At 41.6% G+C, this 24857-nt stretch overlaps 1 protein-coding gene across 2 annotated transcripts in view; it reads left to right on the forward strand.

The window, feature by feature from the left end:
- Rprd1b (regulation of nuclear pre-mRNA domain containing 1B) overlaps positions 1-24857 on the forward strand; it is a 51221-nt gene that overhangs the window by 22736 nt on the left and 3628 nt on the right. Inside the window, exons 4-7 of one of the 2 annotated variants that reach the window (XM_013010916.1) lie at positions 405-517; positions 2409-2535; positions 7468-7643; positions 21463-21576. In XM_013010916.1, the coding sequence (XP_012866370.1) occupies positions 405-517; positions 2409-2535; positions 7468-7643; positions 21463-21543 (497 nt within the window). In that variant the 3' untranslated portion in view covers positions 21544-21576. The remainder of the gene's footprint in view (positions 1-404; positions 518-2408; positions 2536-7467; positions 7644-21462; positions 21577-24857) is intronic. The other variant, XM_013010915.1, reaches the window with a different exon arrangement.

A 24857-nucleotide genomic window follows, 5' to 3' on the forward strand; every position in this document is an offset into this window, starting at 1 on the left:
AAAAAAGCCGGAAGTGGCACTGTGGCTCAAGTGGTAGAGCGCTAGCCTTGAGCTGAAGAGCTGAGGGACAGCGCCCAGGCCTAGGCCCTATGACCAGACCAGACCCCCCCCCCACAAAAAAAAATGAGGATTTTAAACCAATAAGACAGTTCGATGTGTTTCAGTTGTAGATGCTTGTTGTTAGTAATGTTTTTCTAGAGGGTCAATCTGAGAAGACAGACCAGGATCCTTTTTAACTCTTCAGCAGTGTAAAGACTTTAAAAAACCAATCTCAAATAATCTACTTAAAAGTTAATACTAAGTCATCTCTGAAAATGAGTACCACTTTTCCCCTGTATTTACATAGAGTATTTGACTGTCAATGCAGGATATGTGATTAAAATCGTTGCTTCTATTTCCCTTAGCAACAGAAGAAAAGAAATCTTTGAAGCGAACTTTTCAACAGATACAAGAAGAGGAAGATGATGACTACCCTGGAAGCTATTCTCCCCAAGATCCTTCTGCAGGACCCCTCTTGGTATGTTTGGTCTTGAAAGTAGTGAAGGGTAGCTAGTTTGAAGTGACCCTTTGTTGAAGATTATACCACAAGGTGGTGCTAGTGACCAATAGTATAGAGTTGTCAGAGGGCAGCTCTTGAGGTCGATGAGGTAGGATCTCACCAAAAGCTTTACAGACAAAGGGCTTTGCCTTTGTCTTATGTGCCATGACTCCAGGTGGGATCCTGTTTTGTAAAGGGCTTGGAACTGTTCTTTTCTCTCCTAGAAAGTCAATGTTCTTAAACAGTAGATTGTTGTGAAATGGGTAGAAACTGTTATGACAGCCTGTCTAAGAACTGTCATATCAAATTTATATACTATAGCTAAATATTAAAATAAGGAGTTAGTCTTCACCCATATGTTTGTATTACTTGGTCCTTTAGCCAGGCACTGGTGGCTCACTTCTATAATCCTAACTATTGAGGAACCTGGGTCTCAGGATAGGGGTTTGGAACCAGCCTGGGCAAATGTGCAAGACCCTCCAAAAGTCTTATCTCCAGTTAACTAGGAAAAAAACAGAACTTGAGGAGTGGTTCAAGTGTAGCCACTAGCTGTGAGTACAAAGACTGAGGCCCTGAGTTAAGTCACAACAAAACAAAAAAGCCTCAAACCTACTTTTGGTTTGTATACTTACAATTAAAGAAAATGAGACTAAAAAAGCCAGGCTAACTTTTCAGGTAGCTTAATTTCTGCTTTGTTTTGAGACAGGGTCTTGGGCAATATAGGTTGCCCTGGAACTCACTGGGCTGTCCTTAAACTTGGAATCATGCTTCAGACTTTCATGTACTGGATGACATATGTGACACCACACCTAGCTGTCCAAGTCCTTTTCTTTGGGTCAAGTTACCTGTTAATTTGCCTAAAACAACTTTATTACGTAATGGTGCATTCAGAACTTATATAACTGAGAAGCCCTGAAGCTTAAGTGATAGCAGTACCAGTTATACATCTTTACTCTAAAAGCATGTAGAGAAGAGCTTGGGCTCTCAACTTTCATGATGATCTTCCTACCATCTAATGAATTTCCCTAGGAGTCAGCTGCTTGTAGGCCATCATGAACTATCTGACCTGTCAGCATTCTGTGCTTTCTGATGATTTGATAAACTCTTTGAATAGATATAGAATGTCTATTCTTGGCTTACTTTTTAATTTTTCTTTCTTAATGAGTTAATACATTTGGCTTATTTAATTTTGGGAGTGATACTTATTTTGTAAAGTGAACTCAGTTTGAATTTGACTACCCAGTATATAGTTGCTAAACAGCTGATATATACAGTTTTTCTATAGTAGAGACTATTTAATGCTAGAAATAGTACTTCTTTGAAAGTAAGCTATATGAACTAAACTCCATTTTCTTACGTTGGTAAAGCATGCTCTTAATTTTCTTAAAAGAATTATATGTCTTATTGGAGACTGCAAAGTTTGCTTTTTTATTTGTTTTTTGTACTATCCCTGTTTTGTATGTTCTCTTAGAATGCATATTACTAGCATCCATATAAGCTATGTAACTAGTATGTTTTTTTTGAATGATCATTTTTTAAAAATTTTCCTGTACCTCATTTAAATCTAGCTAGTTTCCTTTAATTAAACTCCATGTCTTTTTTGGGAGAGGACTAGCACTGGGGTTTGAACTCAGATCCTGGGCTTTTTCACCCAAGGCTGGCACTCTGCCACTTGAGCTACAGCTTCACTTCAGGCTTTTGGTGTAATTGGAGATAAGAGTCTCATTGACTTTCATATCTGAGCTGGCTTACAACCTGGATCTTCAGTTCTCAGCTTCTTAAGTAATTAGGATTACAGGTGTGAGCCACCAGTGTCGCACTAAACACCACATGTCTTAATGGCTAGTATTGTTTGTGCTTCATTTTACAGACTGAGGAACTCATCAAAGCTTTGCAGGATCTGGAAAATGCTGCATCAGGAGATGCTACTGTTCGACAGAAGATTGCTTCTCTGCCCCAGGAAGTGCAAGATGTTTCTCTGTTGGAAAAAATTACAGGTAAGAAGGTAGAGCTTGGGAGATAGATGAAAGCTGGAGCATCAAACTTGCTTATCAAATGGAGGGTGGAGCATCAAACTTGCCTGTATTTGCACATGTAGATTTTCATGTGGTGTTGGTGCTCTGCCATTTTGAGATTTACAAGCAACTCTTGCTGAACAAAGAAGCTCTGGAATAAGTAAAATCATTGCAAAAGTGCTAGCATGCCACAACCTGTGCACTCTTAAGGTTTATTAACACCTAGTTCAAATTGTATATGTGTGTGACAGTGGCTTGGAGGAGGAAGTAGGTATTACTAAGAAAGGCATTATGGTACAGACCTGTGCGATTTACATAGGCTATGTACTGGCAAGCCTGGTGGTAATTCAATGCCAAGAACTCTAGGTGTGTGGTATTACCCCCTGTATCCCTGTATCTTTTTTGTTGTTGTTCTTGTTGATTGTGGGGCTTGAACTCAAGGCCTGGACCTTGTCCCTGAACCTTTTTGTTCAAGGCTAACACTCTACCACTTTGAGCCACAGCTCTACTTCTGGTTTTCTGGTAGTTAGTTAATTGGCTATAAGAATCTCATGGACCTTCCTGCCCAGCCAGGCTTTGAACTGTGATCCTCAAATCTCAGCCTCCTGAGTAACTAGGATTACAGGCAGGAACCACCAGCATCTGGCACATTTTGTAAGTTTTTTTTCCAATGTGGGAATTTTTTTTTCTTGATCTGTGTTCCTTTTAATAGAACATATTGAGCAAATTGTGTAAGCTGTCTGTCCTGCTTACCTATTCTTATTTCATTTCACTTGATTGGACTTGTTCCTGTCAAAGGTGCTGCTGACTTCCTCCTTGCCATACTCAGTGCCCTCACCTTAATTTGCCCACCGTAGCACTTAACCTTTTGCATTATTTCCCTATACTGGGTTTGATAGAAGAACCACCACTACTTCTCTTCCCCGAAGAAAAGATAACTTGAATCATAATCCTCAGAACCTGTAACTATGCCTACAAGCAAAAGGGACTTTGTAAATGTGATTAAATGTAAGGGTCTAGAGGTGGGAAGATGACATTGGATTATTTAGCCTGGGACTTAAGGCAATCACAGGGTCCTTGTAAAAGAAGTGGGCAGGCATCATTGAGAGATGGAGGGATTGCCATGGAAGCAGAGGCTTGGAATTAGGCTTCAAGGTGGAGGAAGGGATCTTTACAATAGGGAATTTATATTTTAAGCCACTAAACTTCTGGGCATTTGTTAGACCAGCAGTAGGACAGTAAGGCCCCACATTCTTCCAGCTTTCCTACTCTTTGGCCATAGCTATTCCTCCTCTGTGGTTTCTTTATTTTTTCTTCATGTGGAATTTTAGCCCTCTTCTGTAGGTAACTTCACTGATGGCTGTTTCATGACTACCTTTTCTGGTGATGATTCCTTAAATCTACAAATCTAGTGTTGACACCTCTATCACTTGACACCTTCATCTCCAACTTCTTTCTGCTCAGTACAACTAGCTTGATATAATACTAGTCTTGATGGGCATTTCAAACTACCTATGCCTTGCTGAACTTCTGATCTTCCCTCTGAAACTTATTTCTCTTCTTATCTTCCCTAGCTCAATAAATGGCCTCATTATTCCTGTTGATCATGGCCAAAACCAGTACATGGGATCTTATCACCACCTCTTCTGCCACCTGGTATAAGTTACCATTGGGGTTATTACAATTGCCTCTTTTGTGGTCTTTCTACTTCATTCTTGGCCCCCATGCCCAGCCATCATTATTCTCAATATAGTGATCACAGTGAGTGATTATATACTCCTATCCCAACTAAGAACACTCCAGTTACTTCTCCTATTATCTAAAGCAAAAGCCAAAGGCTTTCACTGCCCCCACCATGTCCTGGACTTTTCACTACTTTCTCAAAGCTTACTGCCCGAGTCTTCTAGGTTCCTTGCCAGACACTTTCCAACCCCTTGCCCCAGGACCCTATATTTGGTGTTCTTTCTGGAGGAATCCTCCTTTTCCCTCAGGCTTGTGTTCATTTATCACTTCAGTGAAATCTTCCCTGAGACTACCTTATTGAAAATTGTCCTTACCTCCCCCCCAACATCCCATTCTTTCTCCTTGACCTTATTCTTTCATGTAATTGCAATCGCATATACCATCATCCAGAGAAGTGTAGATATTTGTTAGGCCTGTTGGAAGGTTATACAAAGAGGATTGATGCATTTTAAAGCCTGGATGAAGTAATGTAATATGGGAAGAGGCCACGGTGGTTATGGGCAGTATAGGTAGCTCTGAAGGTTGCTGTGGAAGGAAAGAGGGAAATAGGCAATGGTTGGGGATGCTGGATTGTTGGAAGACAGAACTGTATGCTTATGCTGGTGGTGATGTTGTAGAAGGGAAAGAGAAATGAACCAGTCAGGGAAATGGACTTGCACAGAATTGAAGTTTTTGGGCCAATCCCAGGGTTAGGCTACTGTAGGGATCAGAGCTGCACATAGTCACAGGTAAGTCCCCAGTTGAAAAGCTTGCTTCTATATTTGGACTACATTTTTTTGTTTTTTGGGTCCAGTCGTGGGGCCTGAACGCTGGGCCTGGGCGCTGTCCCTCAGCTCTTCGGCTCAAGGCTAGTGCTCTACCACTTGAGCCATAGCGCCACTTCCGGCTTTTTTCTTTTTGCTTATGTGGTGCTGAGGAATCGAACCCAGGGCCTCGTGCATGCAAGGCAAGCGCTCTACCACTGAGCCACCTTCCCAGCCCTGGACTACATTTTTTTTTATAGGTGATTAAATGATTTTTTTCCAGGTTGCAATTATTTGGGCAAATGATTTATTTGAAATTGATTCTTTAAAGATCCCAAATCTTAAACATCAGTGTTTTCCTTGCCTTTTTTTTTTTTGCTACAGCCATACCAACATCTTAATGAATTAACCATTTACAAAGAGTAAACTGTTTACTAAAGATAATTTAGTCTAGCAATGACAAAGCTAAAACCAGTCTATGTACTGCAGCAGCTTATCACAAACCACATCATCCATCTGGCAGAATAGGGTTTGCAGCACTCTAGAACCCAGACTGTCTCTTTCCTTTGGGCTCCCTTTTTCTTCTTCCCAAGGAGGTGTTCTCACCAAGAACATTTTAATTTTTTGTTCTCTGTCCCAATGAACAGAGAAGTACCCGAACCAGTTTAGAACCCTCAGAGATTCATTTCTTGGTATTAATGATAAGAAGGCATATTAGAGCCAGGTGACTTCCAGATGGAGGTACTGTGTTAGAAACTTATTTTTGTTTGTATGTATGTATGTATGTGTGTGTGTGTGTGTGTGTGTGTGTGTGTGTGTGTGTGTGTGTGTGTGTCAAGGTGTTTGCCTAACTAGGTACCTTGTCTACCTCTGAAGCCAAGCCGCCAATCGTTTTGGTTTTGGTTATTTTTGAGGTAGACTCTTGAATTTCTTCTGGATCCAGCCTGGTATTAAATGTTCCAGTTTAAACTTTTTGCATAGATGGATTAGCAAACCCTGGCCACCATGCCCAGCTTATTAGTTTAGATGGGATCCTACGAACGTTTTGTACCAGCTGGCCTTTAACTGAGATTCTTTTGATCTCTTCTGTGTCTCCCAAATAGCTGGGATTACAGGCATGAACACGTGGGGAACTGTTAAATTCTAGTCAGTTGAAAGGTTGCCAAGGTTGCTTACTTTTGCCAGCCTGGGACAGACATTGGCTGGTAACTCATTTTTAGTTTTTCTGTGTAACTGCTAGAGAATCTGGTACTTTTTGTTTCAAAGCTCCAACCCATTGTTTTGGTTGTTAATGGCCTTTTAAAATAATACACATTGAAAGTCCTGATCTCACCACCCACACATTTGTAATTATAGCAGTTCTTTATAAATACAGACCTTCCTTTTGTTTCTTAGTTTCACCTGTAGAGCCTTTTTTTTTTTTACCACTTCTTTCCAAGAACATCCTTTCTTGTACTTCAGAATAAATTTTGTTGTTTTTCAAATAACAAGATGGAGGCCATTAATTGGATATAAAGTTGGTCCTGTAGATAATGACCAATACTTATGAAAAAAATGGAACAAAAGGTAGAACACTTGTAGTACAGATGGACACTGCTTTGTGAAAGGTTTTATTTTTGTATGTGTTTATGTAAAGTGTATTTCTACCGTGAGTCATGTTCAAAAACATTGAAAAACCTCTGTTCTAATCAGATCTATATTTTGTTGAGTGCTAGAAGAGAGCTCACACCCAGGCTCCAGGCTCACAAAGGTGAAGAGTCTTGTAGGTGCACTTTAGAGACCACATGTTGAACCTGTCACATAGCATTTGTTTCCACACCAAAGAAATGAATGCTTGCACTTTTACTTCAGAAGAATGTTTTAAAAAAAATTATTGAATTAATATAAACAAAAGCACTTGAATTTCTCAGAGGCAAGGCTAATTATTTCACAGGTGACTTCACATATCTTTCTACTTATTTTGTTGCAGTTTTTATTTTGTTAAAAAATAATCGCTGGGTGCCATTGGCTAATGCCTATAATCTGAACTGTTCAGGGGATCTGAGGATCGCAATTCAAAGCCTGGGAAGTAAAGTCCGCCAGACTTCATCTCTAACCACCAAAAAGCTGGAAGTGGAGCTGTGGCTCAGGTGGTAGAGTGCTATTCTACGTTTTGAATTCAAGCTCCACTACTGGAAAATTTTTGCTAGATTTTTTTTCCCCCTGTATAGCTGCCTCATTTCAGGTAATTTCAGAAATGTTCTGCTTGTTAGAGTGAAAACCTTTGGATTTCTTGGCCAGCCAATTCATTTAGGCCTGCAGATTGTGGCTTTATCTTGGACCCTGTATGATTGAGAGACTGTGAAACCCTCCCCAGAAATGTTTGCAATTGTACCTATGTGATTTGTATGTTGTCTCTGTTTTTTTTTTTGGTCTCGTTTGTACTTAGACAAAGAGGCAGCTGAGCGTCTTTCAAAAACAGTAGATGAAGCATGTCTGTTACTAGCAGAATATAACGGGCGCCTGGCAGCAGAACTGGAAGACCGCCGCCAGCTGGCTCGGATGTTGGTGGAGTACACCCAGAATCAGAAGGATGTTTTGTCAGAAAAAGAGAAAAAGCTAGAAGTGAGTACATTGCCAAGCATGAGACTGTCCAGGTCTCCCTTCCTGTAGCCCACATTGGGCACTTGTCATTATGTCCCCACTAACAACATTTTTATCTTGTGAAAATTACCAGATGGGAATATCCACCAGATAACTAATTACTTGAGCCTATTTAAAAATCAAAGTCAGGTTTTGATACATCCAGAAAAGAAAAAAATGGAATTGTAGAAGAGTATGATTTCTTAATCACAATATTTAAGATCTTAACATTGCTTTAATGTTGCATTTAAAAAAAATTTAAATCAGGGCACAGAAAGGTCAGAAAGCCAAAACATTTATTTGGTTACATAAAAAAATGCTTATGTTGTTTTAAAGCTTATTTCTGACATATACAGATGACAGTAAGTCATCTGCCGCCAAGCTCTGTTTCTGTCAGTTCTAAAATGTCACAGTTCTCAAACTATTGAGAATGAACTCATCCCTACCTGAGTGGCCTCAGAAGGGAGCTCAGAAACATTTCTTTGCCATGTACTTGATTGGCCTCTTAGGTAAGTGCAGACTGGTTTTAACCTTGGGGCTAGTCCCTTGGGAAAACCAAGCTAGCAGTGTGAACAGTTGAGGATTTTTGCATGTACTGCAGTCTTAGGCTCCCTTCATTAGGGGTGTCAACTCCACTTGGTTTAACGGGTTCATGGAAAGAGTGGTAGTCAGTGTTGTGTGAGGGGAGGACAGGTTTGAGTTGGAGAACCAGCTAAATGATATGAGTCTGCTGAATAGACAGTGGAGTGGGAGGGCCACCTGCCGCTCCCCAACCCCTCCAAACACATTCTTTGGCTCACTGACCTGGCTCTGGCAGAGATTGTTGAATCCGTCACTTCACAGTCAGCTGACTAAGAGAAGAGAGGTGAGTTAGGACGTATTTACCATATCCTTACCTGCTGTGGTGGCAAGTGGCGGTGGGGACTTCATATTCCTAGCCAGCTTGAATGTGGAAGCTGGGAAATGGCTGTAGAAATAGCATGGCTTGGATGTGGAAGTCAGCACTGACCAGAAATCCTACAGGGAGTTTCCCAGGCAGTACCAGGTGGTCATTTATCTGAAATGCTCATCTTTCACAGAGGAAGCATTTTAAGTCCTGTACTCTGGGACTAATAAGAGAGTGTAATTAATGATTCTGGTTGTAAGTCACCATGCCATCTGTTGAACTGCCCCTTGGCGACACATTAAGGGCTTTCTCTGATCTGTCAGACATTGATTATCATGAGCAGCTGTTGTTGGGTGGAACGTGGCAAGCTACCATAGAGGACAGCGTCTTTGAGAAGGAGACTGTTGGTGGAGCCAGTTAACTCTTCGTTTTGCATTCCAGCCATCCCACTTGCATTTTTCTATTTCTTGGAACTGAATCATTCTAGTTTCTGTGGAAACAGTGGTCACCGAGGCAGGCAGGATTCAAGATGTGGGTCTGTTAGGTAGCCACTTTGGCCCACATTCCTTACCAGCATATTCAGTGGAATGGCATTGAAATCCTGTGCTTAAGAAGCAGAACAGGAAGGCCCAGACACTGCAAAGCAGTCTGAACTTAGAGTTCCTGTCCCAAGTTACATTTCCCAGCAACTTAGGTAGAACTATTCATTATAAAAATAGAAAGGCCAGGCACTGGTGGCTCATGCCTGTAATTCTAGCTACTCAGGAGGCTGAGATCTGAGGATTGAGGTTCAAAGCCAGGCTGGGCAAGAAAGTCCCTGTGAGACTCAATTATCCACTAGACAACCAGAAGTGGCACTGTGGTTTAAGTAGTAGAGTGCTAGCCTTGAGCTGAAGAGTACATGGACAGTGCCCAGGCCCAGAGTTCAAGCCCCATGACCAACCCTTCCCCCCCCCCAAAAAAAAATAAATAGAGCAGATTTTTTTTTCCCTTTAAAAGCAAATGAGTGGCTGGGCACTGGTGGCTCACACCATAATCCTAGCTACTAAGGAGGCTGAGATCTGAGGATCACGGTTCAAAGCCAGCCCATTCAAAGCCAGCCGGGGCAGGAAAGTCCATGAGACTCTTATCTCCAAATAACCACCAGAAAACCGGAAGTAGTGCAGTGGCTCAAGTGGTAGAGAGCTTACCTTGAGCTGAAGAGCTCAGGGACAGCATCCAGGCCCAGAGTTCAAGCTCCACAACCGACCAAAAAAAAAAAAGGCAAACGAGTGGCTAAAACATGACATGTTGAGAAATGGTTTTAGTTCTTTACACATGCTTAATAAAAATGTGAAGTCTGCTACAGAGTTTCACATCTTGTAATGCCTGGTCTCATTCAGTTATGGTCCTGTGGTGATGATAAAACTTGCATGTTGTATGCACTCCACGTCTCTTCTTTTTTTACATTTTTATCTCATTGCAAAGATGCTGTGTAGATGGTCTTATCCTTTCTTTTTTAAAACTGTGGATCAGAATGCTAACCTTTATTTTTAATCCTGTCATTGCCTTTAGTATATAAATATATGCCATTCTTAAGACTCTTTGGAAATGTGGTTATATTCTTTTGAATCTATTTCTTTTTTTGGTCAGTCCTAGAGCTTGAACTCAGGGCCTGGGCTCTGCCCTTGAGCTTTTTTCACTCAAGGCTAGTGCTCTACCTCTTTGAGCCAGAGCACCACTTCCAGTCTTCTGGTAGTTAGTTAGAGAGAGAGTCTCATGAACTTTTTCCTGCCTAAGCTGGCTTCAAACTGTGATCCTCAGATCTCAGCCTCCTGAGTAGTTAGGATTACAGGTGTGAGCCATTAACTGGAACCCGGTTCTCTTTTGAATCTTTTTTCCTGAAAGTTGTACTTTGTTAACACTTAGGTTTATATTTTATTTTTTTAAGGGTCTATCTTCCTTTAGGTAACAAGCATTTTTTCTTTTACTTGAAAATTTTATGTTTTGTTTCTTGTGACTCCTAAATCTTGAAGTGTAGGGAGTGTGCTAGTTTAGAGCCTTGGATGTAGAAGAGAGATTGTGTTTCAGGGAAATCATATGCTGGTGTAAACTGTGTTAGTAAACATAAAACCAAGTTGACTGATGATTCATAATACAGATTAAGGAGACAATTGACAATTTTGGTTGTGGTTTAAGCTATCCAAACTTCCCTTTTGTAAAAGGAAATAGCAATTGAAAGAGAAAAAAATATTTATAAAAGGGGAGCAGGCTACCTGATCCTTACAGGTTGTGAAAAAATGTAGAGTGTATGGAAGGAAGTGTTGGAGACCACCAGTGGGGAATTAGGGTCTCTACTTTAGGGGGCTGCTTATATGTTCATAGGTGTACAAGAGTCATGTAAATGTGCAAGGGTCGTGTAAATGTGCAAAGATGAGCAAGGTAAACTTCCTCTCAAAGATCTTACCTTTCCTCCAATGGGAAGAAACTGCAGCAAACAAGGAGTTTCTGTGGAATACGAGAAACCACATTAGGGAAGCATTTGAATTTACTGTGTCTAAATTGAAACAGACCAAAAAGAAATTATTAAAGAAAATTATTAAATCCCAACAGTAATTTGATCTGATACAAACAAATTAACAAGTGCATGGATTGATGCCATTTACTTTCAGCTAGTCTTCCAGGTTAACTATTTGGTAGACCTCAAGGTTTTCTACTTTATGCTATTTGTCCTTTTCTTTAAGTAGAATCATGGTTTATTTGAGATTATAATCTTGTTTTTAAACCATTCTCTCATTGGTTATCATCATTGGGTCACATTGGCCTACCACCTTTCCCGTAAGCTCTTAGCAAGGTTACAGGAAAAGCTGCTGAAATCTCTTTGTCATGAACACAAGAAAACACAGAAATGGAAAAGAAGATATGTGGAAGCAAGCACAAATAGCCACCCAGAGGTGAGGTTAAGGAACGTGGGCCCTTGGAAGATTGCTCAAAAAAGTAAATCCTCCAAATGTCACTTTTTTTTTTTTTCAAATCTGAGTGGGTTATACAGAGTTCTTGTCAGTTTGGATAAAGTACAGTGAGGATATGTTTATCAAAGTGACCAGGGCAAGGAAGAGTGTGTGTGTGAGAAAGAAAAACCTATTTGTGCCATTACTAAAGACAAAAATCAGAAAGGGTCTAGAACTTTCCATCTTATCTCCTCAGTGTACCAGTTCCTTCCACACAAAGATTATTTCCCACATAGGCAAGAGCTCTAAGAAATGTATTCCAGGCTGCAGATTTGTTTGTGGTTGAGGTGAAATTCATATAGCATAAGATAATCCATTTTAAAGAGTGGTCATATCAGTGGCCATTAGCACTCATAGTATTGTGTAGCTAATTAAATCTAGAAAGTTCTAGACATTCTCCTCACCCCAAATGAAAACTCCATCCTTAACTCCCTTTTCCCCTTCTCCCAGCTCTTGGAAACAGGTGGTTTACTTTCTGTCTTGATGGATATGTCTATCTTTCCCTTAGCATAATGTTTTGAGTTTCATCCTTATTAGCCTGTACCAACACTTTTTTCCTATTTATGGCTGAATATCAGTATATATTAATAGTTATATAATCTGCCACAATTTATCCATTATCTATTGGAGGAGATTGAGTTATAACCAGTTTATATCTCCATTTCTTCACATCCTTGTAAATATTTGTTAGTATTTTTCTTTTTATTCCAGGCAATCTCATGAATGTGAAGTTGTATCTTCTGGTAGTTTTTGTTTTGTTTTGGGGAGGTACTGGGTTTTGAACTCAGGACTTTGCACTTGCTAGGCTGTTGTTCTACCACATGAGCCATACCAGGCGCCCTTCTGAATTGTTACTTTGGGGATAACATCTCATGTTGTGCCCAAGTTGTCATGGACCATCATCCTCCTGCTTACACTTTTAGGGTAGTGGGGTTGACAGGCGCATACTACCACATCCAGCTTTTATTTGTTGAGGTAGAATCTTCTGAACTTTTTGCCTGGGATAGCCTGAACCAGAATACAAGCATGAGCCACTGTGCTGTCCTCATGGTTTTAATTTGCATTTCTCTGTTACTTATGTTGAGTATCTTTGCATGTGCTTATTGACCATTTGTATATCTTCATTGGAGATATGTCTGTTCCTTTTGTCTGTATTTTAATTAGGTTGGGGTTTTTTGTTATCAAGTTATTAGGGGTCTTCTGGATACTACATTTTAAGATACATGATTTGCAAATATTGTCTCCCATTTCTCTTTTTTTATATGCCTGTTTCCTTTAAAGCATAAAAAGGGGTTTCTGTTTTTATTATTTCCATTTTGCCCCTTTTGTTTTTTTGGTGTCTCTTCTCAGAATCTATTGCTAGATTTCAGGTCATGAAGATATATTACTACATTTTCTTCATTTAATTTTATCTAATTTGAGTTAATTGGTTTTTTTTTGGGGGGGGGGTCCAGTCGTGGGGCCTGAACTCTGGGCCTGGGCGCTGTCCCTCAGTTCTTCAGCTCAAGGCTAGCATTCTACCACTTGAGCCACAGTGCCACTTCCAGCTTTTTTCTTTCTGCTTATGTGGTGCTGAGGAATCGAACCCAGGGCCTCAGGCATGCAAGGCAAGCGCTCTACCACTGAGCCACCTTCCCAGCCCATTGAGTTAGTTTTATATGTGGTGTGAGGTAGTGAACCAACTTCATACTTTGTCTAACTATCTCCCCCAACAGTATTTATTGAAGAGACTGTTCTTTGCTTTAACCGAATGCTTGGCCTTAAAAAAAAAATAGCCATAGTTAGCACTTGAGGGTCACCCTGTAGTCTCGGCTCTTCAGGAGACTGGATCAGAAAGTCTCATCTCTTTTTGCCTGGGCAAAAAGTTATCTAGACTCCTTCTCAATAAAGAAACAAAGCCAGAGATGTGTGGGTTTTATTTCTGGACTCTTAAATTATCCATTGATCTATTATTTGTCTATCCTTCTGTGGCTTAGTAAGTTTGGAGTTGGGAAGTATGAGTCTTCAGACTTCATTTTTTCTTAGCCAGTATAGTTTTGGTTGTTGGTGACCTCTTAGGATTCCATATGAATTTGGAACTTGTTATTACCTTTCCATTGCGGGGGGCGGGGAGGTCCTTGGTATTTTAACGTGTAATGTTTTGCAAAGTATTGCTGCCTTCACAGTCTTAAGTCTTGCAATCCATGAACATGAACTGTCTTTCTGGTTGTTTAAATCTAACTCAATTTCTGCTGTAGAATTTTAAAAAGCACCCCAATGTACCAAGTACAATGCACTTGACATTGGAAAGGCCTGTCTAGGTGCCACAGGTGTCAGAGATAACAGAAAGGGCAGCAGAACCGCCTCTCAGCTGCTAGAAGGCTTGGGTGTACTGTACCCACATTCATCAGCAAAGTCACCATGGTTCTGTCCAGAAAGCCTGCTTTACACAGTCAAATGACAGATAGAGGCTGTATGTCTAGGTCAGGTGACTTTCAGGATTACTTAGCTGAAGCAATCTTCAAGGTTGCCTAGTTTTTCTGAATTTCTGAAGAAACCCAAACCAGGACAACAGAGCACATGCCTTAGGCATTGGACTTGTAATGTTCTTTATTATTATGATTATGATTATTATTATTAAGCTTGATTCTGAGTTAAGTAGTGGTAAGATCTCTTACACATTAGAGTAGCCCAAGGTGAATTATTAAACAAGAATCTGTGGTAAAATGACTTGTAGGAAGATTGAAAGCATTACAGAGTAACCTCTCACCATTGGAGGGAGCCCACTCTGCCTTTTTGCTGTCCTTGAGGAGAAATGGCTGCTGCTGTTCTTACCCAGGTGGCGCCTCCCCTTAGGCTATAATGGATTTTCAGGAGTAGTTTTTGATTTTAGGCAACACAGCTGAGAAGGGGAAAATTCTCTAGAATTCAGTATTGCCTTGTGTGACTCTTTGTATTTGTTTATATTGTGGTTTTAACAACTTGAGAAAGTCTTTGGCTCCAGCTGGGGTAGAAGGTACTAAACCAAACTAATGGCCGTCTGTTGTTTTGGGCAGCATCCACTACCTCCCCACAAGATGCAGATGGCTAGAAGCTTTTGTTTCTATAGTAAAACAGGCAGTAGGTGGAGCTAGAGAGCTCCTGCTTATCAGTCCTGGAGTAAGTTCTCCCCATCCCAACCTGATCTCATAGTCCTTACAGTAGATGCACATATGGAAGCAGGTAGTCTAATCCTGATCTGTACAGAAGAAAACTAAACTCAGGATTTATTATGATGGCTACAAAGGATGTCAGCAACAAGTTCAGTCTCCTGACTCTTTGCAGATGGTCATGGGGGTTGATGCTCAGATCCTTTCCCTCCATAGCAGGCTCTGGCTTGCTCACCCCTTTTCATCTCTGCTTGGATACAAGTGTGTTTTTCCTTCATGATTCTCCCCAATATGTCAGGATTTTAAGTTGCTGTATGGTGCCCTGAGAGTGATATGAGACTCTGTGTTAAGTCCTTGAATCCCTTCCATTCATTCCAGTCTCAGCTGACGTTTATAATTCAAGCCAAATTTATACCTGGAACTTCTTATCAGGGTGCACATATATTTTTTGGTTTGTTATTGGGCCAGTATTGGCGCTTGAACTCAGGGCCTGGGCACTATCCCTTATTTGCTCAAGGATAGTGCTCTACTACTTGAGCCACAGCTCCACTTCTGGCTTTTTGATAGTTAACTGGAAATACAAGTCTCTTATTGATAATGTCATCCTTTCTATCATTCTCCCTCATCTTTTCCAACCACATCCATATTTTCGTGTAAACTTAGAATGTAACATTGTATCATCTTTGTTTCAACATGAAATCCATGATTTTTAACAAAAATTTGTTAGTGCCAGTCCTGGGGCTTGAAACCAGGGCCTGATTGCTGTCCCTGAGTGTCTTTGCTCAAGGTTGGCTTTGAACCATGTTTCTCAGATCTCAGCCTAGCTACTCAGCCTGCTGAGTAGCAAGGATTACAGGTGTAAGCCACTGGCATGTGGCTTACTTTTTATTTTTGATAGCACTGGGGATTGAACTCAGGACCTCATGCTTGCTAGGCAGGTGCCTTACAACTTGAGCCACACTGCCAGCTCCTTTTTGAGTAGGTTATTTTTGAGGTAGGATCTTGTTTTAAACCGGTCCAGCCTGGACTATAATCCTCCACTTGTGATTCCCCAAGTCATTGGGGATGACACTACACTTAGCCACTGTGCTTTCCTCATTGCTGGAATAACCATCAGGATCTTCTATGCCCAGGCTGTTCTGGGTTGTAATCCCCCCATCTCTACCTCTTTTTTTTTTTTTGGGGGTCCGGTCGTGGGGACTGAACTCTGGGCCTAGGCGCTGTCCCTCAGCTCTTCAGCTCAAGGCTAGTGCTCTACCACTTGAGCCACAGTGCCACTTCCGGCTTTTTTCTTTTTGCTTATGTGGTGCTGAGGAATGGAACCCAGGGCCTCAGGCATGCAAGGCAAGCGCTCTACCACTGAGCCACCTTCCCAGCCCCCCATCTCTACCTCTTAAGTAGCTAGAATTACAGGCTTGAACAACCATGCCTAGCCTTGTAAACTTTTTTTAATGCCTGTTTGAATACTCATGACTGGATATTTGTTCATTATTTTTTAGCATTACCCTCTGCTCTTTTTTGTGCACTCTATCCCTCTCCACTCCCTCTCTCTCTACCTCCTTTTTTCCTCCTCTCTCCCTTCTCTTTCTCTCTCTCCCCTCTCTGTCCACCCTCTTCTCTCTTTCTCTTTCCCCCCTCTACATCTTCACTGCCCCCTCTTGCATCCTACCTTTCCTCTTTGGGCAAACTTTTTTGGAATATTTCTTTTCTGTAACTTTCTATAAGTGGTTCTGTGTGTATATGCAAATATCTGCTTGTGTTTATGAACACAGGAGGTCTTAGACATTTCGTTTGCTGCCAATACGCATTCCTGTTTTGTGGTGCTTACTCTTTTTCAGAGCATCTTAAGCAATCTAGGACTTTACTGAGCTTTCATATACAACTCCAAATTAAGGATTCATCTTTGTTTTCTGGAGGAGTAAACACAGGATGGTTTAAGTGGATAAATGAGGCTTTCTTTTGGCTTTTTAATGATCCTGTTTACATTTGAGACAGCTGTGGGAAGAGATAGCAATACTTACTATAACATGGACTTGAGTGAGCATAATTTTGAGAGCAAGGATCATATTACAGAAATCTGAACTGTAGTAACTGTTTGGACCAGTGGAGAGAAGATCTATTTTATCCAAAGTACATTCTGACTTGGCTTTTCTCTCCATTAAAGTGAAGGACATGAAGTAAGATTAGGAACAGTCTTTTTCTATGAATAAGACAGAAATGTTACTGTCTTGAGTCCACATGAAACCTCTGCAGATGAAGTCTGTGAGCCCCTGAGAAGTGCAGCAGACCTCCTGCAAAAAGGTGTCACCAGCGAGCTGCCCTTCCTGCTTTGCCTAACTCATGTTTGCTTCCTTATGTAGGTTCTTTATTTTAAATACCTTTAGGATGCTTCAGTTGTGATCAACCCTCTTTTCTTGATTGAATCATTAGCTACTTTTCAAACAGTAACGACAGATTTCAGCTCAACAGAACTTGGACAATGGTTGTGAATGCACAGCCACCCCCAAGCTGCTGGTTCTCCTTGTTCCTGTTTTTTGTTCCTTTCCGTTCTCAGGGGTGTAGCCTTACTAGGGGTTTCCCAGAAAAGATTCAGTGATGATGAGCTGCATTGCCTGTTCCAGGCCTTTCTTGGCCTTCTCCACTCAGGCCACCATTCCTTGTAGCCTTCTATTTCTATTGTGATTTTTCATTTATAGAAAAACAATTTTACCCTCATCAGGCTGCAGGTTCTAATATGCTGAATAACCTTTTGCCCAGCACATGTTCCTTTAGGACCCATTTGTTTTCCTGTCTAGAAAAAGCCTCCTGCAGACTGGCTGAAGGTATCCCTCTCAGCATGGAGCTTGCTTTGCTTCTGCAGTGTTGGGAGTAGTCACATTTACACGAACACACCTACCCAGCTATCCTTGCTCATCTATCACCATATCCCCTTTTCCCATGAGGCCAGGCAGGCTGGCATGCAGACCTGCATTCCTCTGAAATCTGTGTGCAGCTTCCCCCACATGGTCTGGCCTGTCTCTGGTCTCCCATGTTCTTTTAGGCCCTCTGAAGCTTTAACTATTATGTTTTGAATACTTGATGTACTTTTGGTCTACAGAAATTAAGAGAGGGAAAACAACTGCTGGTTTTTGTCCCTCAGGATGCTTTTCTCATCTCAATCCTAGAAGTCTTGGCATGTCTTTAATCTTTTTTCTTACTTTGGACTTTTCCCCTAAGTGACATACAGTTAGCACCTGTATGCTCACAGCTTAAATAGTTTGGACACTTGAAACTGTATGGCCAAAACAATTTCGATTTTCTTCCATCATGCCCTAGCAGAGAGTGGCAGCACCATTCATCAAAATCAGATGCTAAGTCAGGTTTACACACTTGTAATCCCAACACTCAGGCTGAGACAGGAGGGTACCCTGGGCCACATGTAGTATAACCCTTTCTCACCCACCTCCCCAAGAAACGCCAGACTCTAGACTTGATTGATTTCTCCCATCTCCCCTTCTTTCTCAGAACCAGCTGTGACCTGCACAGATGCTTTGTCACACCAGGCCATTGTGATTTTTGTTCCCTCATTTTTTCTTGAGTCTGTCCCCTGCCTCTACCTCTACCACCTTAGTTCACAGTGCCATTGCCTCTCTCTTAGATCCTGCTGCAGCTCATTTACTGTTATCTATCTGCTCTTGTGCCTGTAATCCACTTCACATAACAGCCTTCACAATGCAGCTCTGAGTGTGTCATGTGATTCTCCTGCCTAAATGTTTAAATGGCTTCCCGTTGCCTCTCAGATATGGGCCCAACCCTGCTCCCCCATCGGCTTGGCCCCAATGGGCTCATCTGCCAGGTGTGTTCTAAGCATTGGTTCATTCTAGACTTTTTGTCCCAGAACTTATGCATGCTGTTTCCTCTGCCTGCTTGGAACCATTTCTTCCCTTACTATTAGTCCTTGCTCATCAGCTGCATCTCACACCCCTCGTCAGGGCCCACCCCTGTGAAGCCAAGTACCCCTTCCCAAACATACTGGCTCATTTAACTCCTTCCCTTCTCTGTTTCTCCCTCCTTTCGTCCTTCTTTTCCTTCCCTCCATCCCACTTTTCAATTTGTCTTTTCTTTTTTTCTCTTTGAACTTGTAAGAACATTTTTATTAGCATATATTAATTGTACAAACTAATAGGTTACAGTGACATTCTCATACATGCAGAATTTTTTCCACATTTTTATCAGGACATATTGTTTACAGTATGAGGTGTTTGTGGTATTTTCATACGTTGATATAATATGCTTGGATTATGTTTACCTCCCTGTATTATTTCTCCTCCCTTCTCTCATCCCCTCATCCCTTAAAATTTTGGTGAACTCAAAGACTTGTACTTGCTCAACTGACACTCTACCACTCAAGCCATTCCTGTATCCTGGCTTTTTCTTGTTAATTGGAGATTGAGTCTCTAGTGCTTTTCTACCTGGGCTGGCTTTAAACGTTTTTCCTATAGATCTTTTGCCTCTTGAGTAGCCACGATTAAAGGTATGAGCCACCAGTACACAGCTGTAACTTTTTTGTGGGGGGCTGGTCATGGGGCTTGAACTCTGGGCCTGGGCACTGTCCCTCAGCTCTTCAGCTCAAGGCTAATACTCTACCACTTGAGCCACAGCACCACTTCTGGTTTTCTGGTGGTTTACTGGAGATAAGAGTTCATGGCTTTTCCTGCCTGGGCTGGCTTTGAACCCCAATTCTCAGATCTTAGCCTCCTGAGTAGCTAGGATTATAGGCATGAGCTACCAGCGCCCGGCTTCAGCTATAACTTTTTTAAACTGGGTTTCAATATGACCTTGTCCTTCAGAGCACTACATCATTTTTCATTGTTTGTACTCTTGCATTGTAATTATGTACAAGACCCATATGTATCACCACTGTTGCTTGTCCGGATCTCCTGCATTCTGTTTTCAGGATGGCAGGTGCAGTATAATGCTGGGCAAAGTCACACTGTCTCTGATGGAAACTCCTCTTTAGAGGGGGTTTCCACTGGATTTGGGCTTACTAAACATTCATTCCTCTGGGCCTGAAGATAGTTGAATATGGACTGTGATGTCACTTAGTTTCAAAATCCTGGGGCTTTAGTCTTTTTTGAGGGAGGTGGGGACTTTAGTCTTAAAGGTAGACCTTTATAGAAGAAAGAATATTCCTGGCCAAAATACCTTCCATATTTTTCAAAGCAGTGTTCAGTAATAAATATCCTGAATATTAAAGGGCATATTTAAAAAGCCCTTGAGAAGAAGGATTTTGTATTCCATCAATAATTCTTTTTCTTCAACTCTGCATAGCTCTTCTTAACATTTAAATCAGGAAGATTAAGAATTGTTCATAAAACAATAGAACATGGGAGTCTGATGGTCCTTTCTCCCTCCTGTTCATTTCACATTGAACATTTTAGCAGGTGACTGGTTTCATCCAGCCTCACAGCAGCCCACAATGCAGGCCTGCTTCCCAAGTGGAGTCATATAATGTAGCACACCTCACACTTGGATTTTCTGACTAGAGTTTTTTCTATTCTATCATAGCCATTCTGCCTCTTGTGGGGAGAGGTGGGAAATATGTATTTTCCTTCTGTTATAGTTTGCTGATGGAAAGGAATTAAAGTTGTGTTTTTTTTATTGTTTGGAGAAAAAGCTTTATCCAAATGCAGAGCAGTAACCTACAGGTTGCCTAACCTGGACAGACAGGCTACCACTCAGAACTGTAATTTGTATTGCTGAAGATGATTTTGTGTGAAAATGGTCTCTTTCATTTCTTCTTGGTTTTTCAGCTGTCGGGTACTTGACTGCCAGTATTATGCTTTAAAGGAGAAACAATTGAATGATTGGTGTTTGCACAACTTCAGTAACCTTAAGTGTTCATTCATTAACATAATCACTAATAAAGACAGTTTGTGGGCCTTTGTTATTTCCATAAGCATCCTTTCCCCACATCTTTTTTTTTTTTTTTGAGCTGGTCCTGGGGCTTGAACTCAGATCCTGGGCACTGTTCCTGAGCTTTTTTGTTCAAGATTAGTGCTCTACCACTTAAGCCACAGCTCTGTTTTTTAATAGAGCTTTTTAGTGGCTACTTGGGGATATGAGTCTCACAGACTTTGCAACCTGGGTTGGCTTCAAACCATGATCCTCAGATTTCAACATCCTGAGTAGCTGGGATTACAGGCTCATACCTGTAATCACGCCCAACTTCTTATGGTTAACTTTTAGAAACAAACTAACTGTACATAGTTCATATTTAGTATGCTGGTTTCATATAATGACAGATCCCATTATATAAATGGAAGAATTCTTGAAGGGCCTAGGTACATATTTAAATATGTCTCTCTCTAAGGCATTTGACAGGCATCTGCTAATGTAAACATTTAGCTTTATGATTACAGTAAAGTTCACAAAATTGCCAAACTCTAAAAGTAATTTATTTGTTCTTTTCATTAGCTTCTATAAGGACATACAACTTTTATCCTTCCTTGCTTCTGGGAGTACCTGTCAATTGAGGGCGTTGTGGTGTTAGTGGTGTTCTCTTAGCATGTTTTGTGTGAAGGGCCCTTTGAGGGGAAAGAAACACCTGTGAGTGTTCTGTGTTATGGTTTGAAATTAAGAAATTTTGACTTTGGCTGAAAGTAGATTGCTCTGAGAAGATCCCTCTACTTGTAGCCATCTTTCTGGTTTTCTTTGGGGGAGGTGCTTTTCATGATCTTCGTTGGTTTTGGTTGTAGAGCTGGGAGGCCCTGCATTAGGATGAGCCGCAATTTCTTCTTTTCCTTGTATCTTCCCAGCATCTTACTCAGCAGCTCCTGCCTGCTGTGACATCCAGAATGTATCATTTTGAAATGTTGCAGCTGCCACCCAAGTCATAAGGGAGCATGGAGCTGGCTGGGAGAGAGGTGCAGGTCAGTGTTGGATTTTTGTTCCCATGTGGATCTTTGGAAAAAAATTAAAAGTAACTTTCTGATTTTCCACTCATGTATCTACATGTTGTATTTTCCAAAAACATTGAATGAATAAACAGCTGGAATTGTGATTAAATAGTGGCTGCTTTTTTTTCTTGGTGGAGGTCCCGTGTTCCTTAGTAGGGGGGTTGGCAGGATGAGGAACTGAGTTGGGGGGTAAGTTAAGTCCTATTTGGACAGGCTTCTCTTGTCTAGCCATCTCACATCCTGCGCAATAAGGTAGTTCATTAACTTACATTCAGTGACAGGTCACCTTTAAAATAAACCTTCGTAAACTGCTTCTTGCATAATAACCCTTTATGACTCTTAATTGGAGGTAGCTGAGCAGTGGGTGGTTTTTCTACACCATATGCCCAATAGCACAACAGGGCCTGATAAAAGATGCTGGAGAGTTGGTCTCAGCAAGTCAGGTCCTACCCATGGTGTTAATGCTAACATGTTTCTTATATAAATACTTCTAGTAAGAGAGAGACTAGGTTTGACAAGGTTTACATTTTGATCAGCATTTCTTACAGAAGTTTGCTTTGGAAATGAAATTCCTGTAGAAAGGTCATTGTTCTGCCAGCCCTATCATTTCTAACTCTCTTATCCCAGGGCTCATCTCTAGCATGTCAAGTCTGGCTTACTGCTCTGACCATAAAAGGCAAAGAATGTGTAAGCTCTGCTCCTTTCAACACATTGTCTTGGTGACCCGTGGTGGTATGGTCTGAGTTCTTAGTGTCAGCGTGGATCCATGGAAGCTGAAGGATGTTAGACACATTTTCTCCTTCAAGTTTGCAGGGTATGTAAGATGAGATTCCAAATTTTTGTGCAGACCATAAATCTTAGGCATTATCTCAGAACTACATGTTGGGTCCTACCTCCTACATTTCAGACATTTCTTGGCAGCTAAATAACCAGGGAGTTTATCAAACAGCTGCTCCCTTGCCAAGAATCCTGAGAGTGGCACAGTAGGTCTGCTGAGACTTTGGCCTGTTTTGAGGCTCCTCATGGCACCTCTGGAGTGAGGAGGGCTTCCTACAGTAGGGGCTGCAGCTAGTTGTCTGGTGGATACAACCTGCAGGAAGGAGAGGCCTGGAGATGTTGGGTTTGCCTTGGCTTCCCTTGGCAAAAGGCAGGAAAGAATTGTGGTTGTGAGGAATGGGCTGGTGGGGAGAGATGAAACAGACCCAACTGAAGCTCTGCACTGTGCTGTTCTGTCATGTGGGCGATAGACACATAGGACCACACAGGACCACATGAGGGTACTGAGGGCTCAATTCCCATGTCACACACAGTTGTAAAGTGTTCTAAACGAGGACCCTGTGGCCACCCTCTTTCATTTGTACCTGAGTGGCTCCTGGTGTGCTGAAGAGATAGTGGGATACAGACACCTCACTGAGTCAGAAGGCGCTGAGTGGGCCACACCACAGGAAGTTGGTTTTAGTGGCACCATGGAAGGCCTGGACTTCCTCTGGGAGGAACAGTTGCCAAGGGCACAGTTTGGAACCCTGTAGTCACAGTTTGTGGATTACAGTTTGCCAAAAGATAGGCTGGTAATGCTGAGGCAAGAGTTTCTTGGATTTTCCTGAGCTCTATCTCCTTTATCTGTCCAGAGCCTAAGAAAATTAACCTGGAAAGGCAGCTAGCGAAGGAACATCCTGAGCCAACTAAGGGAAGGTAAGCAGGGGGAGAATGAGAAGTCAGTGTTGACATTACAGTTGACTTAATTTGGAAAGCCTGAGTCTGTTTTAAAAAGGTTGAGGCCAGGCACCAGTGGCTCACACCTATAATCTTAGCTACTCAGAGGCTGAGATCTGAGGATTGCAGATAAGCCAGCCAAATTTGAAAAATTCCAGAGACTTATTTTCAAGTAACTACTGAAAAGCTAGAAGTGGAGCTGTAGCTAAAGTAGTAGAGCACTAACCTTGAGTAAAAAAGCTCAGGGACAGCGCCCAGGCTCCAAGTTTAAGCCCCAAGACTGGTACCAAAAAAAAAAAAGGTTGAGGTGAAGATCACAGAGTAATCACCCTCCTCCCAGGTCTGTTTAAGGTCTTATAAAATTCTTTAGCAATGTGGATATCTGTAATCCTAGCTGCTCAGGAGGCTGAGATCTTAGAATTTCAGTTTGAAGCATCCAGGTCAGGAAAGTTTGTGAGACTCTTACTCTGGTTAACCACCAAAAAGTTGAAAATAGAGGTGTGGCTTAAGTGGTAAAGCGCCAGCCTTGAGTGAAAAATCTAAGGCACAGCATCCAGGTTCTGAGTTTAAGCCTCAGTACTGGCATGCAAAAGCGCACATGTGCACATGCACAAGCGCACATGTGTGCACGCACACGCGCGCACATACACACACACACAAAATGTAGCAATAGGCTGACTCAGAATTTGCTGTGGACTTAAACTTGTTCATCTCAAGTCATTAAGCTTAGTGAGTCAGCTGTCCCAGTTAGGCGATCTTAACCTGTGTATGGTCATCCTTGCTGCTGTATTTAAACCTTTGGCTAATAGGTCTTTTTTGTTTGCTTGCTTTTGAGACAGAGTCTCTGTATAGAGCCTAAGTTGCCTTTAAACTTGGAATCCTCCTGCTTCCTGAACGCTGGGACTATAGATATGTAAGGTGGATCTTTTTTGTTTTTTTCTACAGCCTTGGTGCTCTTTCATAAATGCCTTCTTCCTAGGCTGATATGGCTGTTCCTACAGTAGACATCTTGTGAGCCAGTGACAGAACTAGGCAGGATCAATCCAATTTTGAGCAATCTGAAGTGAAGGCTTTTATGCAGAGGCAGTTGACCTTGGTCTTGTAGACCCTCATGTTTAAAGGTAGCTTTAAGAGTGAAAGGTGACTTATTCTACATCTAGTTTCAGGGTGGTTTCTTTATATAGGATACTTATACCTGACGTTGGTATTTTTATATGTTAATTCATTTGGCAAGTGTTCTGGTGTGTTGCCTGGGTAGTGGGAGCATGGACAGGGCTGCTGAAGCAAGTGGGTCTGGCCCTAGCCCATTGGGGGTGTATTGGAGTTGTTACTAGTCATTTACAAATGCCCTTGACCCCTTTCCCCAGTGTGCCGAGGTGTTTGGCATTAAGGTATTTTGAACTTGAAGAAAAGTCTTATGGTGGGGTCTCTAGATCCCTCGTGTTCAGGGAAGGAGCACAGCCCTGGTCATACTGCATGGTAAAGGGAAGCCAGCACTAATGCCTGGTTCTTGGATGTTCCTGCAGGAAAGGCTTTACACC

The sequence above is a fragment of the Dipodomys ordii genome, unplaced genomic scaffold (genome assembly GCF_000151885.1).
Source record: "Dipodomys ordii isolate 6190 unplaced genomic scaffold, Dord_2.0 Scaffold13, whole genome shotgun sequence".
Lineage (NCBI taxonomy): Eukaryota > Metazoa > Chordata > Mammalia > Rodentia > Heteromyidae > Dipodomys > Dipodomys ordii.